Raw genomic sequence first — 15,839 nt, forward strand, 5'->3', positions numbered from 1 at the left:
TTTTTTTTTGTCCCTTCAGATCTCATCTGGGGTTTTTTTTTTCTCTCTTCCCCCCAATGACCAAACAGATAGGAGCCCAGAAGAGGTGGGACTTGGCCATTGCCTTGTCAGTCTTTGCCATAGATGACGCATCTGCTGCCATGTCAAGTGGAGGGGAGGGGTAGAGAAAAAACAGTTATCAACAGGATGTGGTGGTGTCAGGCAGGAAGTCGGTGCTCACAGGAGTGTGCAAAGATCATCGCAGCCATGCTTTGCAGGCTTGTGTCGAATACTTCCTTGCAACATTTCACCCAACAATTCTCTATGGATAATGCATCAACCCACATGTTGTTTCTTTATCTCTCTAACTTTAAAAATGATCAAGTAAAAATTGGCAAATATGGTTAATTTAACGGCCTTTCTATAATTTCAAGTTTGATAAGTGTCCCGTGCAGTTATAGCAGGCATATTCAGGCATGTTAAACTATGATATTTTATTCTTGCATAAAGTGTTTTCTTTGCTTTTCTTTTCTTTTCTTTTGATGATCTAACTGGTTCTCACCAGATCTAACTGGTTCTCAGTGAAAACAGCAGGTCATTTCTCTCATATTTGCCTCATAAAAACTCAAGCAAGTAAAATTGAACACGTCGTTCCCATCGATATAAAATCCATCCTCAGAGGTTTAACACCAAAAAGTAGTTTTCAGTGAGAACACTTGACAGTGAAAATGAGGTGTATAAACTCCAGCTTGTCCTTGTGTACTGTTTGAAGATGAAAATGAATAAATGAGCTTCTCAGGTAGGATTTACCCTCCTCTGCTGTACATCTCCAGCATTTCCAGCAGAAGCCCGCCTGTCTGTGAGAGAGGAACCCGAGGAAGCTCGGGAGACGCGTCTGCAGAGCGCAGGCTTTGTACAGGAGGGGGCGGAGAGAGAGAGAGCGAGAGAGAGAGAGAGAAAGAGAGAGAAAGAGAGAGCGAGAACGAGAGAGAGAGCTGTGACAGCGCTCATCACCCACTGAACAACCAGGACGGGTTGCATCCGAGCAATCGCTGTCATTCGCTGACGGAGTTTACAGCCTTTGCGCCGCTTTTTCTTTCGATCTTTTTCAGCCGCACCCCCTCCCTCTCCCGGTGCTGCCCAGCCAGTCGACCATGGTTTCTATAATTTCAGACCTGGACCCTCTGAAAAGCTGGAACGTGTTAAGGTAAGCGCCCGGCCAGTTTCTCCACAGCCTCGACAGTCCGCTAGCAGAGAGGGGAAACGGAGACAGGAGTGCGGTGTGTGTCTGTCTTTGCTTTTCTTTCTTTCTTTTTTTCTGGAGAGAATGAGGGTGGGACGCAGCGCAGGCGGGAGGTCGCCGCCTTCTCACCATGGCAGTGGCGCTGCGGTGCGTAATTACGCACGCTTTGCGCCGTTTGGCTTTAATGTGCCGCGAGTACGGAGCTCTTGCCACTTTCTGAGCTCCTCTTCCTCCTCTGCTGCGCTCTGTCATGAGGCTGATGCGTACGAGCTGCCGTGTGTCCACGTACATCTCATTAACCTCCGCTGCTGCCCCGCGCGGCGCTTCATCACCAGCCGTTATCCCCAAACTTTCCTCCATTTCAGCCTAAAAGTAAGAATAACACCTATTTATCACACCCTCCCTTGCCCCCGCCCCCCCTTGCTGATGTGATCCCTCCGAACGCTGAGGAGTCTCGCGCTTTGCCAGAAAAAAAAAGTATACCCCTCTAGGAATTTATCTTGAAACATTTACTCATGGCTGATTGCCTGCCTGCTCCAGCGCGCTTTAGAGAACATTAAATTTTATCTCTACTGCTGCAAAACATGTTTTCAGCAACACAGCCCGTTTACTTCTTGGCACGGAAGGCGGTCCACGATACACACTTGATTCGCTGAGCCTCACGTGAGGTCAAAGGTTAAACTTCCCTTGGCTTCCCTTGCCCTTAAACGGAACCCTCTCTCCCCTTTTCTGTCAAACACCTATTAGGCTCATAGGCAGGACACTAGGCTCTGTCTCAGACCTGCAAATCACACTGAATACATTCACTGTCATTAAGCATCTCAGCAGAAAAAGCCTATGAATTTAAATGCTGAAATTTAAAAGGCCTTGTCCCTGAATATTTCAGCCATTTGATAAATAAGTCATTATTCCCTCGACAGAGTCGGCGGTGGCAGCCGGGACTATCGCAGATTCTATTTTAGAGACTAGGAGAGGAGACAGAACCCTCAGGACCCTCAAATTATTCTTTTAATGCTGCCTCTCCTCTCTTTTATCATTTTTTTTTTATCCCCTCACCCGCACCGCCTCTTCCATCCCACCACCATAATCCACAAATCCAAAATAGAAAATGAGCGGAGCAATGTAGAGCAGGCATATTTCGGTGAACTGCTGACGGACTGGGAGGGGGGGCAAGTGATGTCATTTCCAAACAGGCGGTGATGACCATTCAGGCTGAGAAATAGGGCATGCAGTTGACCTGGCGCACAGACTCATACTTGCTCAGAAATAGCCACAGCAGACACTTTCTCTGTGGACACGCTCTTCCTCTCCTTTCAGTCTGTTTGCTTAACTGGGACACTTCTCGTGGCAGCATAAAAAAAAGACACTTTTAGTTTGTTTTAGCCACCGGCATATTGGCCTCATAGCGGCCATTTTGGCTCAACAGGTGGGAAGCCAAAGGTCAGCGAGAAGGTGAAAGTTTGGGATTCAAATGGGCGAACTTGTGCACAGTAATCTCTGCACCAGTTTAGTTTAGCTGGCGTTGGATCAGTCGGTATAAGAGAAACAAGGAAAAGGCAGGCAGAGGGAAATGGTGTGAGGAAGGACAGCAAGAAGAGACGGGAGTATTTACCTCCCCTCTGGCTCTTGTCTTCTCTCTTTATTAAACCTTTGTTCTTCCAGATTAGAGGCAAGAGCAGCTGTCCCTCTCTCCAAAGACGATGCATCTTAATAAAGACCAGCTTATCGCCGGGCCCGACGCTCACACTCTCTCGGGGTCACAGTCATACACACACGCACAGTTACATCCGCCAGTCCTTCACGCACGCACGCGCGCACACACACACACACACACACACACACACACACACACAGACAAGCACTTCTCAATCGTCTACCATAATGAAGCACCTCGGCAGCGTTCTCGCCGCTGTTTTCTCCCTAATGAGACTCACCTCCGTCACGCTCAGACACGCACGCTTCATACCGTAACCACAGCAGTGTGAAGACGGCACATGTGTGTGTGATTTGCGTCAAACAAAGGGAAGCGATGAGGAGCGCTTACTTGGATATCATTTCCTAAAAATTTAGCACGAGGCTAAAATCCCAATTTCTGTCTGAGCGACGACTGAGCGATCCTCGGTTAAGATTTAAGAAGCCAAATAACAAAAACCAAAACAATAAATGTCGTTTCAAAGATTTTGTTACAGCAAACTAGCCAAACACATGAGAAAGATCTCACTGCTGAAACACAATTAGGCAGCATCATATGCATATTAGCAGAATTGGCTGATTAATGCGGCTGCTGCCGAGTCTGATTTTAGTTTAAATGCAATATGAAGTTAATGCAAGTGACAAATGTGTGTTCACGCGTGCGATCATCAGCAGGGCGTGTCTGCTCTTCTGAATTCAGTCACACAGTTCTGTTCCTGCTCGAGCATCACGGATGGATGTTGGAAAATCAGCCCGTGCCTCTCACAGTGCACGTCACATATCTGAAGTGTAGTTGAGTTATTCCATAATGAGAAACAGCATGCATATTAATTCCATCTGATTGCATCCAGCTACCATACACACACACACACACGCACACGCATGTCAAAGACGAGGTGTGCTCTGTATTCAATTAGGGAGGGGAAAGTGGGAGCTCAGGTTTTTATTCTATTACCACGCGGATGAAAAATTGCCGCATATTCAGAGACGGGAAGTTAAAGATAAATCAGCCAAACTAGAGGTTAAGTTGCGAAGCGAGTATGTGTATTCAGCACAAATATGAAAACGAGTCTTCATGTTAAAGCCTCAAACCGAAAATAAACCCAGAAAACTCCACCATCATTCCTTCACTGCTCCGTCTCATCGGGGACCTTTTTCATCCACTCATTTAAATCCGTATGCAGGTCCCGCAGTCCGAGTGCGCTCCGAGCGAAGCTGGAAGGCGAGAGTACGGGAGGTTGACAGAGAAAGGGGGCTTGACCTTTGACCCCGCAGTGTTGGTTTTAATTAATCCACTTAAAGAGTTTGTCCGCTTGCATTATGTGTCGCTTTATATCCCGCCGGACTGCGAGGAGAGGCGCAAATCCATCCGCCTAATTACCAAGACCACTGCTTGAATCTTTAAATCCCCTCTGATAGTGTGTGTGAGTGCGGCATGAGAGAGTGCGTATTGCTGCTTTATCTGGACGTTGGACCTTTCCCGCGTTCAGGATTACACTGGTTTTAACTGAAGGGTTAGAGCGAAAACCGTTTTTTTCTGGGAAAAGGCACCCTCTGATATTTCCAGACCGGAGCAGCAGATAGGACGTATCTTTATCTTTTAAATTCAAGCAAGTTTTCCAGCGTTTACCTCAGAATTTCATCCTTTTTTGTGGTGGAGAAAAGCTTGTCACGGGACACCGAAGTCATTATGCTCATCGAGGCAGGCATCACTTCATCGTGAGAGTCATACACAGCTAATTTGCTGATGTTGGAATCTGAATCAAAATACAAAATCGGGCTGAACTCCTTCCAGCCATCTCCCTCCCTATCTTTCCATCGCTGCGTTTGTTGGCTTATTTAATCGTCTTTGAAATTTTTCCATTGAGACGAAGGAAGCTTCTGCTCCGATTTGCTCCCCAAACCCCAGTGTTTACGGTTGCATTTGATGCATGTTGAATAATGACACGGATTCGCTCATGTGGAATCCTAACAAGCTGTCTTCAAGGCGTTCTCCTCGGCTTCTGACAAAGATCAGCTCAGAGGAAAGACCTCGAAAGGTTCCGGCGAGCACTGCAGCTCCTCAGGTGGCGCTGAGGCTTGTTCAATTTGAAGGAGGGATGGAAGTCAGATGCGGGATGAGCGATATTAATGAGAGAGGGCAAATTTAGAAAAAGAAAAAAAAGTTTAGTCACCATTTGTTTAAAATGCACCGTGTGTTTGCTCATTGAATACTGCTGTCTAGACTTTTTTCTAATTCGTGTGTGCGCGCGTGCCTAACGATGCAACCCAACCATCACGCTGATACAAGGAAAAGTGACAAGTTTAAATGAAAGTGATGGCAGCAGACGGGAGGGTCGGTGGGATGCGGGGCAGACTCAGAATCCACTCTCTGTGTCTCACAGCTGTCTGTCAAGCCTTTGTAGCGGAGAAGAACAATACAGCACTCAGCGTCTGAGTGACGGAGGCGTACGGGGCGGGCTGAAGGAGAATGAAAGGGAGGGCTGAGTTTCTCCGAACCAGCCCCTGGAATCAGCAAGAGATAATTATATAGCTGAGCAAAAAGAGTGCATCACAAAACACAAAAGAGACAGAGGGAAGATGACAGAGGGAGAGAAGAGGACTAGAAAAGCTACAGAGGAGCAGGAGAGACTAGGAATTAGGAAAGAGAGGAGGGAATAACAATGGAACGAGGAGGCAAGACTCCTCCAGGGCAGGTGTTTGTTATGGAGAAGACTGCATTTTATAAAAAGTTGGATATCAGTAATTCTCTTCCATCTCTGATATGAAGGGATATTTTAAACATACAGCTTTTCACAATATGGGATTTGCATTAGCGCAGATCTCACAGCTCCTTAAGTATAATATATTAAGATACTGTGCTACCCATCAGTGATAAATACTGTTTTTCTCTGTTTAGAATTTATTTGACAGCGATAGTTTAATTGATTTGCATACAGACAGTATTATATTACAAATTCTATAGATTTAGCTGTTAGTTATACTAGAAGTAATAATAGATTTCATTAGGTTCGGCAGTAAAATCCTGAAATGTTAAGAGGATAAATGTGTACGAATGTGAAGTTTCAGCGCATTTGTTGTTAAACTACAGTTTCTGTGTACGAGTATCAGAGGAGACGGAGGGATAAAATGCACAAATTGTACAATGTGCTGCATATCAAAGTGTTCGGGAGTCGTTCCCGCGCCTCCTCCTGCCATCAAAGTCAAAAACCTGAGCACTTTTTTTTTGGCCTTTTAGAAGTTTATATTTCAGTTGCAACCCTGCATCATTTGCAGCCTTTTGAACAGCGTGCTCACAGGCTACAGTGTGTGTGTGTGTGTGTGTGTGTGTGTGTGTGTGTGTGTGTGTGTGTGTGTGTGTGAGTGTTTGCACGGACTCTCTGTTCCCGTCCTGTCCTTTGCAGTTGTTGTCGGCTTCAGCATTCGTTTTGTTTGATTTCTTCCAAAAGTAAGATTACCTACCGCAGGCTTACACATACACACACACACACACACACACACACACACACACACACACAGAGGACATTGTCTGTCTCTTTAATGTTATTTTTGACTAAAACAAGTGTTGTTGCCTGTCACGGCATATGCAGTAGCTGCTTCTTTTTCTTTTTCCCCCCCTGCAACAAAGATCAGCTTAGTCAACAGCAGCCGCAGGGATTTAAAACGCAACTGTAACACACACCTCACATGACTGTGTGTGTTTGTACTTGTGTTACTCATGTTGTGGGGACACGCATTTTTAGCACAGTCGCATAACTGCTTAAATTTTAGGGTGAAGCCTTGGCAAAGAGGAGGCTTGGGTTTTGTCAGGAAGAAGTTAGGCCCGAGGATAAATTGATTTAAATCAATGTCATGTTCTCCTGTGTGTGTGTGTGTGTGTGCGTGTGTGTGTGTGTGTTCATAAAGTCACCATATAATCACTGAGTATGAGGTAACGTGCATGTGTAAATCAAAAATGTCGAACAAATTCAAAGCCGTTTCTTTTCTTCCTTCCTGTTTTTTCCTTTTGCTGTTGTTTTTCTTTCTTTTGTTCTTCATTTCTGTCCGCTTCTTTTTCTTTGATTAGTTTTTTGTCTGTCCACCGTTTTTCTTTTTTGTTTTTACTCTTTTTTTTCTTTTTAAAAGATAGATTTCCATGTTTTTTTAAGTCCATGTATGTTTATATCTTTAACTGCTCTTTGCAACCTATACATTTGTCTCGGACATGCACACACACACACACACACACACACACACACTTAACACCACTGGCCCTAAGTGACAAATCTGTTTAATAATACACCACCTGGAGCATGGCTTTCTTTCTTCATGTCTTTCTTTCATTCTCTCCTTCTGTTGCCAACTCTCTCTCTCTCTCTCTCTCTCTCTCGCACACGTACACTAATCATTCCCTCTGGCTGTATTTTACTGCTGTACTTTGTTATAGTCTTATTCTCAAAGGTACTGCTGCCATGTGCACCGTGGCTGGGCCCATAAAGAAGCTTTAAACCAGTGTGAGCGTTTCCCCCACTGACACACAACTGTCTTTATTCCGTATGGCTTAAGAGACACAGGAAGTACAGAGCACACTCCCTCCTCCACCTTTCCTTTTTACATCCTTCCTTTTTTTATTCTCTTTTTAAAAATTTCTCTTCCACCTCCACGGCAGATTTCACCCGCTCTCCCTTTTTCTCTCCCCTTCTCCCCCTCATAGTGATACTCTACAAGTACATAACCAGGGGGAAAAGAGGAAGGTGATCAGGGAGTGAAAGGAAAAAGAGAGAAAGACTGGAGGATGGGGGGGGGAGAGAATAGATCTTGTCTGAATAAATAAACAGTCTTCCCTCGCAACCAAAAAGAAAAGCTAAGCTGGAAGAGGAGAGCGGGAGGGAGGGAGGAAAATAGGAGGAGGAGGGCTGAGAGGTGAGAGTCAGTGAAGGAAAGAAAAACATTGGCACTCTGCCTGGTGGAAATCAGGAAAAAAGGAGATAATCTCTTTGTGTGTGTGACTGATGGATGCTTGAAGCGAAGCAAAGCAAAAGAAAAAGAAAAAGTAAAAAAATAGAGACAACGCATAACCAGAGGCCAAAAACAAAACTGACCGAGCATAGTGCGAGTTTGGTTTTGCAGGGGTCACGCCAATAGGTCAGACTGAAACTGTGCAACACCAGAGGCTATCTGTAAAGGAAATCATTATTCGTCTTGTAGATGGATATGTTCTCAATTTACTTTGGCATTTATTTAGAAAAATTAACTTTAAAAGTTAATGATAAACCAATAAACGCAGCGGAATGATTACATATTGGTTTACATGGTGTATGAAATGCAGTGTGCTTTAGTGTTCCCAAAGGGAAATTTCTATTGCCACACAAAAAACGGCCTTTTATGAATGAGGTTTAGTATGGAGAAAGGTTAAATTTAAAACATGCTGTATAGCAGCGCAAAAAAAAAATTGACTGTCAGCAGCTTCATTCCAGAAAATATCCGAACAAGCTTTCAGAAGCCTGCATCGGTCACACTGCAGAGAGAAAATATAGAGAGGATGAGAGGGAGAGCTAATGAATTACGGGTGGCCTATGAATAGAAAACGAGAGAGAAAGAGAGAGGTCCACGCTCTGTGCTTCTTTTCCTCCTCCTGGGTTATGGAAGTGTCACGCTGCGAGTGTTGCCATGCAGATGGTGACCCTGGAGTGTTGCAAAAGGGGAGGGGGGGGAGGAGAATTAAAAACAGAGAAAACTCGAGAGGGGGAAAAAAAACTAAATGGAAATGGAGACGGGGGATTGCTTTTGTTTTGTTTTTGTTTTTATTAAATAAAAACCGTCTGAACAGAACAGGAAGTCATTTGATTGACTGCAGAGGTTCGACAGGCATCTTTAATCACAGTCATGATCACTATCAACTGAAACTGTTTAGGTTTACGAAGGCACACCATCTGCCAAATTTGCCCTTAGATAAGTAGTGTTTTGTTGAATAATCATCGAATCATGATGGAGGCAGAGAAAAACTTGTTTTCCTCTCCTTCTTCCAAACAGGAACCATAGTTGTCAGGGGTAGGGTGACACAGGACTTGGTTCTAGTAAAGGAGATAAATCAGAGCAAAGACACGATACTGGGCGTTTACACATTTTATTCGGTGTATGCCATTAAACACATGTCACGCACAGGCATACATGCTGTTGCAAAGGGAACAGCACTGCAGGGTGGAGTCCATATAGCAGGAATCTTATATGATGTAACCACCGGGGTATTTGCTCCATACTCTGGGCAAAAGAAAGAAGCCTCCATTTACCAGATTCTACTGAACATTTTGAAAACCTGGTTGGATTTTGCATCTTTAACTTCTTAACACCTACCAGGTCACTGGCAACCCATCAACACAAACATTCATGTACAACCAACAATTTAAGACTGGAATGTCTTTCACCTTTGCCCAGTAGTATTTAGATTCCAATTTTGGGGGCCATTGGAATTCTCGAGACATCCATCCCCTTCTTGCTATCTCAGACTTTAAGTGGGATCCCAATTGAGTTATGTCCAAATTATGTTCAGGTCAGGTAAAATGAATGAGCAGAAATTGCTAATTGTTATTATTATAATTATTCTGTCATCAAGTCGTACCTTTTTTCTCCAAGTTCGACTTATCATTGACTCTGTTTTAGAGCGGGTCCCTTGGGGAGACCTCCAGATATTGGGTCCTTAAAGTCGGTGATCCCTCGTCAGTGCCTCAGGCTATTTGTTGGGTTCCTAGCACAGTTTCCGAGTAGCTGGCTACACTTTCCTGCTGCGGGAGGAACCTGCCATTGGGGAATACCACTTGAATACCAGGTAAAAATGGTACCTTTTTGTGAAGGAATTAATGTTCTTCACAAGACTTGTCAGACATTTTAACGTTCTGGCTGATTGGTTTATGTTTATGTTAATATAAGAGTTCTTGTTATTGCTGAGATAATTGCAAAGCTCTCATGTTGAATGGTCAAAATGAAGAGAAAATGAAAACAGTGACTCAGATTAAAATCAAAGTGTTTGCTAGTGTTGTCGTTAATCCCATTATTTTGCACACAATTTTACAGCATTTTGCCATGCAGTCACAGCAGAATGCTGTTGTGTCATGTGGCACTAAAACACTTACAGTATGTTAAATATGAATCATCTAACTTTAGACAGAAATGCCATTTTTAATTTGGAATATTATTGCAACATGTGTCTATTGTGAATTAGGGCAGTGGTTTTAGCATTAAAGCCGCAGAATTTCATGGTGCAGTAAGACTGTTTGGGAGCCCTTTGCTCTGTGGACTTCATGAATGGAAATTTTAGGCTTTCAAAACTCACTGTTGGAGTTTCAAGAAATTCACAATCATCAAAAGACATTTCTAGCTGAAAAAAGGAAGTGGGGGGAAGCAACATTCCTATTGCAACATTTTGCATTGTGACACATTTCTGTTGGAACTGTGCCATTATTGGTTAGCTTATGAGGACATGACATTGTTATCTTTGGCAGTCAGTTTGCTCTGAGGTAACTCATTGATTATTTAATGGACCTTAACAAGACATTTTTACAACAACTTTAACTTCAGTTCACTGGCTGTATGTAGGGTTTGACAAATATTAGAAACACCTCAAAGCTACAAAGTGCAGCTTTAAAAATAAACCTAACCACACGGCTGAAGCTGAACGTCTCTGTTCTTTTTATGTTGTCCACCCACTGCACTATTCAGTGAAGAATACTGACTCACTTCACTGCAACAAGTTTTAAAGCAGTGTGCTGCTGAGCTCCAAGCTGCCTTAGTTTTGCTTGACCTGGATGAATTTGGCTCTTGAAGACCAAAAAATTGGATGGAGATGGAAATGTCATGGGGGTGTGAGGGTGGGGGAGCTGATGGTAAAGAGGAGGAGAGATAAAGGAAACGAGACACTGTTACTGCAGCTGCAGAAACTGTGTTTTTATTGGAGTGGACTGTTGCCTAATGTTATTCTCACAGTCAGATGACTGAAGAAAGAGCCCTGGAGCCATCCTGGTCATTATATTACACCTCATACTGTGTGTGTCTGTGTGTAGAACAGATATGCATATCAAATAGAAATGTTACCTTTTCCCTTTAGAATTTTTTTTTAATTTTATGATATATTGTGTATACATATATTAAATAAAATGTGTTTTGTCATTTAAAAGTCAACCATACAGTATTTTTCTTGTTTTAAACAGATATTTATCGCCAGCATATGATCTCTCTGAAAAAATGAGACCTTTCCACATTTACTTAGGCCTCTAACAGCCTGTGGATAGATTAATGTGTGAAGGTGTGGGATAAATCAAGAGTAGTGAACTTTTTTCTTACTTTCGAACACCTTGCCTCACTAACACTCTTGGCTCTGCTGTAGCTACAATGCTGTTAGCTTAAAAATAGGTAAGTCTATTTTTTCCGGCAATAGTAAGCTAATAAAGCTGTTTTCTGAATAGAAATTCTTAGAAAAGGAACTTTCACCTCGAGTAGTTAGCTGCTATATCGGACGTCTATCAACTTGTCCATGTTAGCAGGTAGACCACCAGTAAATGCTTGGCTATAATTATGAGCATTTAGCTAATGTTAGCTCAGCTGTTAACAAGGATAAATTGCTCCTAATGTAGTAAAATATAATATAGTACATGGATATCGTTAGGTCCCAAAAGTGAGGCCAATGCAACAGCGAAACCTGTAGTTAAAAAGGGCCTAAAGAAGTCTATGAGTAGACGTCACGAAGGTTTCTAACTTGACCTCTGTAAACACTTTGCTAATATGTCTGCAGACGCAGTTTGGTAAATCTCATTTATTCTGTGTTTATAAAAGGAAGCTTATATGTGGTATGCTCAATAGCTAATGATTTATCTTATCTTACAAAATTTGTACGTTTAGCTAATGAGGAAACAGTAACATTTTGTTTTTTGAAACCAAGTTATCTGTGAGAGCACTAATCACAAGACTTCAAAATAGGACCTGTGGATGATGAGTATGAGCCAAATACTACTTTTAAGTAGAGAAAGTCAGTTCACTGAATGATTGTAACTATAACCAATACTTGATAAATCCCAGATATCTAGTTTTAATCAATAAATGTGAGGATTGGGATTGTAAAGGTTCGATTTTTGTATATTTGTCGATTTGTGTATTTCACTTAAATGTTGCTGTCTTTTTTTGTCTTACAGTATAAAGTGCCTAGAGGCGACTGTTGTTGTGAATTGGCACTCTATTTAAAAAAAAAATTGAATTGAATATTTATGTCCTCCCAGTGTGGTTAATACAGCTACTCATGAAATAATCAAGAGGTGAAAATTCTGCCCTTTCAACCTTGACTATACATATATATTTTTTTTTTATCTTCACTTGCTACTTTTTTGTTTTCATCTTTTTCTTTTCAAACCATTGCCACTGTTTTAAACAAAGCATCTTTAGGTCTTTTGTGTGCTTCTGTTTGACATAATCCCGGTGTCTGTTGCCGTGGTTACACTTTCTTAATGTGCCATTGATGTGACTGTATGTATTAAAAGCACCGCTGACTCCTGGCAAAACTTTAAATGTGCCTCTCTACCTCTCCCTTCCTCCCTCTCTCTCCCTCCTCCCGTCTCCCTCTCTCAGCTCTGTGACAGTCATGTTTTCTTTGTGTGTCAAACAGAGAGCACTTGTCTGTGCCACTTTGTTACTGAGAGGATATAACTGATAGCGGGTTATTTTTGGATCGCAAGTGATACGAGCTGATATCTTTTGCCATTGAGGAAGCCTTTGAAAACCAATGTTGGCATCGTGAATTAGAATTAGAATCAAATCAGGGCGTTATTTAAATGTTAATCAAATCAGCACTGAATATGTAATCAAAAGTAGATTTATTGTTGTAATTCTCCTGCTGCTATTAGTCTTGTCTGTGTCATATCTTGTGGCCATGCACACTGAATGCGAAGGCAATGAGCTCCACCACAGTAACATTATGACAGCATTTCATCTCCTCCCCTCGACACTGCGCTTTGGAAGATGACGGTAATTTGGATGAGATGTTTCGAGGCCCTGGGTTCTTCTCCCCCCTCGCTTGCTGACAGTCCCCAGTGCGCTGCAACATTAAAGCAAGACTGGAGCATGAACGTATGGCCGGCTATTAAATGGCAATCACACACAGAAGAGCTCTTTTATAGACGAACACATTTCTGCTTAATAGCTCTCGGAGCAGAGTCGTCCAAATATGACATTTCAAATGAAAGCCCTCTGAACGCCAGCTTCTATTAAAATCTTTGCTGAAATTTTTCAATTTGTCAGTTTTTATGTGATGTGGGCCAGAATGAAATCTGGATTGCAACCAAAAATTCCCAGTTTAGTTATGCGATCATGGTTTCAGAGGTGTCTGACTCACTCTAATAGTGTCATGCACAGTTAACTTGCTGCTGCTTCACGTTGAGGCCACTCGCGACACCAGCTTAGCCCAGAAGCAGTGATCAAATCTGGGGAACCTTCTGAGCCTCTAAATTCTGAGATTACTGGAACCTCTCGCCCCCTAATGGCTGCTTGAGGGTGAAGTTCATGTCATCAGCGGGCCCTGCACTCGCTCTTGGGAGTCCTGTTCCACCCTGCCCCATTAATTTCAAGTGCTACTCATATCCTTGGCCCCCTTACTTTCCATTTCTCAGCCCCCTCCCTCCTTCCATCATCACCTTGGTGCGCCCAGCCCAATCTCGCTGCTCTCCTGGCTCATTTTGAGCTGTAATTGGACAGGAGTCCCAGGGGATGTTCGTCAGCACGCCCCAGTGCCCTGTGTCCCATCTCCAGAGTAGAAACGCACCCGGCCATGGTCGATAAGCCGTGTTCCCCCCACCATCAGTCCAACGTTCCCTATTTTGCTAACTTTCAATAGGCAAAATGACTGGGCCTCACTTCAAAACAGAGTCCAAAATAGACCCACAGTAGAGCAACAAAACCTAATCTGCCCATTTTTTCTCACCGAAGGAATAATCATACCGCACACACCGCAAAGGCATTTCTGTCGTGTTTAATCCTGTCTGTCTGTAACTGAAACCTATGAGATTATCCCTTAAAAACAAGTTGGTAAATGTGTAGTGGAAATGTTTCAATGCAAGCGGTTAAAGATGACTTAGTATGCCTTTGAATGCTATACATCTCAGACTAATCCTGTACCAAGTCCTGGTGGATCCCCTCGTGTCCCCTTTAAGCATGTTGTCCTTTCTTTGGCTGCCCCTGTCAAACAGAAGGTTTGTATAATGGGCGGGGCTTAGAGCAGGGGTGGGCAACTCCAGGCCTCGAGGACCGGTGTCCCTGCAGGTTTTAGATGTGTCCTTGAACCAACACAGCTGATTTAAATGGTTACATTAGCTCCTCAACATGTCCTGAAGTTCTCCAGAGGCCTGGTAACGAACTAATCATGTGATTCAGGTGTGTTGACCTAAGGTGAGATCTAAAACCTGCAGGACACCGGCCCTTGAGGCCTGGAATTGCCCACCCCTGGCTTAGAGGGTTAGATGTTTATGGACAGATCATTTTTCCTTTTAGTTTTCTTTAAGCAAAGACCACTATTGAATTTTAGCTGAGAAAATGATGACAAAATGTTTTGGCAAATATTTTTAGTATCTGATAATGTGTAAGATGAGATCCTAAAACACCTTATAACGTTCGTTCCTTCATCAGGCGTGAAAATCATTCTGCGGCCTTTTGCACCATACTCGAGCGAACACAGTTGTATATCTTTTGGTGGTTTTTTTTGCCAGCTTTCCCTCGAGCAGCATTTGTGCTGGTAATCTGTCATATGAGCCCGTCTCATCAGAGGCACAGGAACATTTGGAGCTGCAAACAGAGAGCCTGGATAACACCCTAAAAGCTTCCTCCTTCCCTCTTATTGCCCACAGCTCAATCCCAACTATCTCAAATCTCTCTCCTTATCTCCTCTCCTTTATTGCCAAAGCTTGACGGGCACTTGACAGTTTAGAAAAATACCCCAAATTGGGCCTGACCTGAGTGCTGGTTGGCCACCAGTGTATACCTGCAGCTCCCCCCAGAGGCTGGCTCGCTCAGGTTGAAAAAAAATTATTCAGTGAGTGTAATTTCTGAATTTCTTCTTGATGATAAAGTTATTTTCTTTGTCTGTGGCCATCTGTTCATGCTGCAGAGCTCTCAGACAGTCTCAAAACATCCAGTTTTATGTAATCATTCTCACTGCCTGACCTATCCTCTCACCAGCTCTCCAACAATTACCGCTGAATGCCTGGTGTGTGTGTGTGTGTGTGTGTGTGTGTGTGTGTGTGTGTGTGTGTGTGTGTGTGTGTGTGTGTGTATTTGCCTGTTGCCAAGTAAAAAAGAGAAGAAAGCAAGCAGTGGGAGTGTGTGTTGGGGCTGTATTGGCATTCGCCAACCAGCTGATGAAAGCGGCGGCTCCGTTAATAATTGAAAGAGTACTTAACGACAGGAGCGCTGCCCTCGCAAGACAGCTTTTAATAACCAGGAAGGTTTCATATTTCTGGTTCTCCTCTTTTTCATCTCTGCCTCGTCCCCACCACTGCCGCTACCCCTCACCTCCTGCCCGCTCTTCTTCTTCTTCTTCTTTAGAAGCTTTTTCAGCTCTATTGAGGAGCAAAGGATTGCTGCTGAAGAAACATCTGTTGGCCTTTTAAAAACATAGCAGAAGAAAAGGTGTATGTGTCTACATGTGTGCATTTACTCAATTAAAGTGGGGAACATTGTGCTGGAATGGATAGCATGCCGTGCCTATAGACAGGGAAGTCTATTTATTACGTCTCCCACATTATCCCTCTGTCCCTGCTGTCTAGTTGAGAGATATGTATTTGTTTATGGAAGCGCTCCGTCTCTACTCTTAATGTGCTCACCGCTCACCCTCATTAATTCGCTTGATGGTCTTTGATTTGCCGGGCATCACTAAGTCGCATTAAGAAATGTATTTCCCAGCTCTTACTTAACG

At 43.3% G+C, this 15,839-nt stretch overlaps 1 protein-coding gene across 20 annotated transcripts in view; it reads left to right on the forward strand.

The window, feature by feature from the left end:
* The first annotated feature begins 958 nt into the window (after positions 1–958).
* Positions 959–15,839, forward strand: part of celf2 (cugbp, Elav-like family member 2) — a 239,241-nt gene continuing 224,360 nt past the window's right edge. For 13 of the 20 annotated variants that reach the window (XM_035907267.2, XM_035907270.2, XM_035907281.2 and 10 more), the window contains exon 1: positions 959–1,186. In XM_035907267.2, coding sequence (XP_035763160.1) covers positions 1,134–1,186 — 53 coding nt within the window. In that variant the 5' untranslated portion in view covers positions 959–1,133. The remainder of the gene's footprint in view (positions 1,187–15,839) is intronic. The other 7 variants (XM_006780936.3, XM_006780938.3, XM_035907307.2 and 4 more) reach the window with 1 other exon arrangement.

The sequence above is a fragment of the Neolamprologus brichardi genome, chromosome 17 (assembly GCF_056152115.1).
Source record: "Neolamprologus brichardi isolate AB-2024 chromosome 17, ASM5615211v1, whole genome shotgun sequence".
In the NCBI taxonomy this organism is placed as follows: Eukaryota; Metazoa; Chordata; class Actinopteri; order Cichliformes; family Cichlidae; genus Neolamprologus; species Neolamprologus brichardi.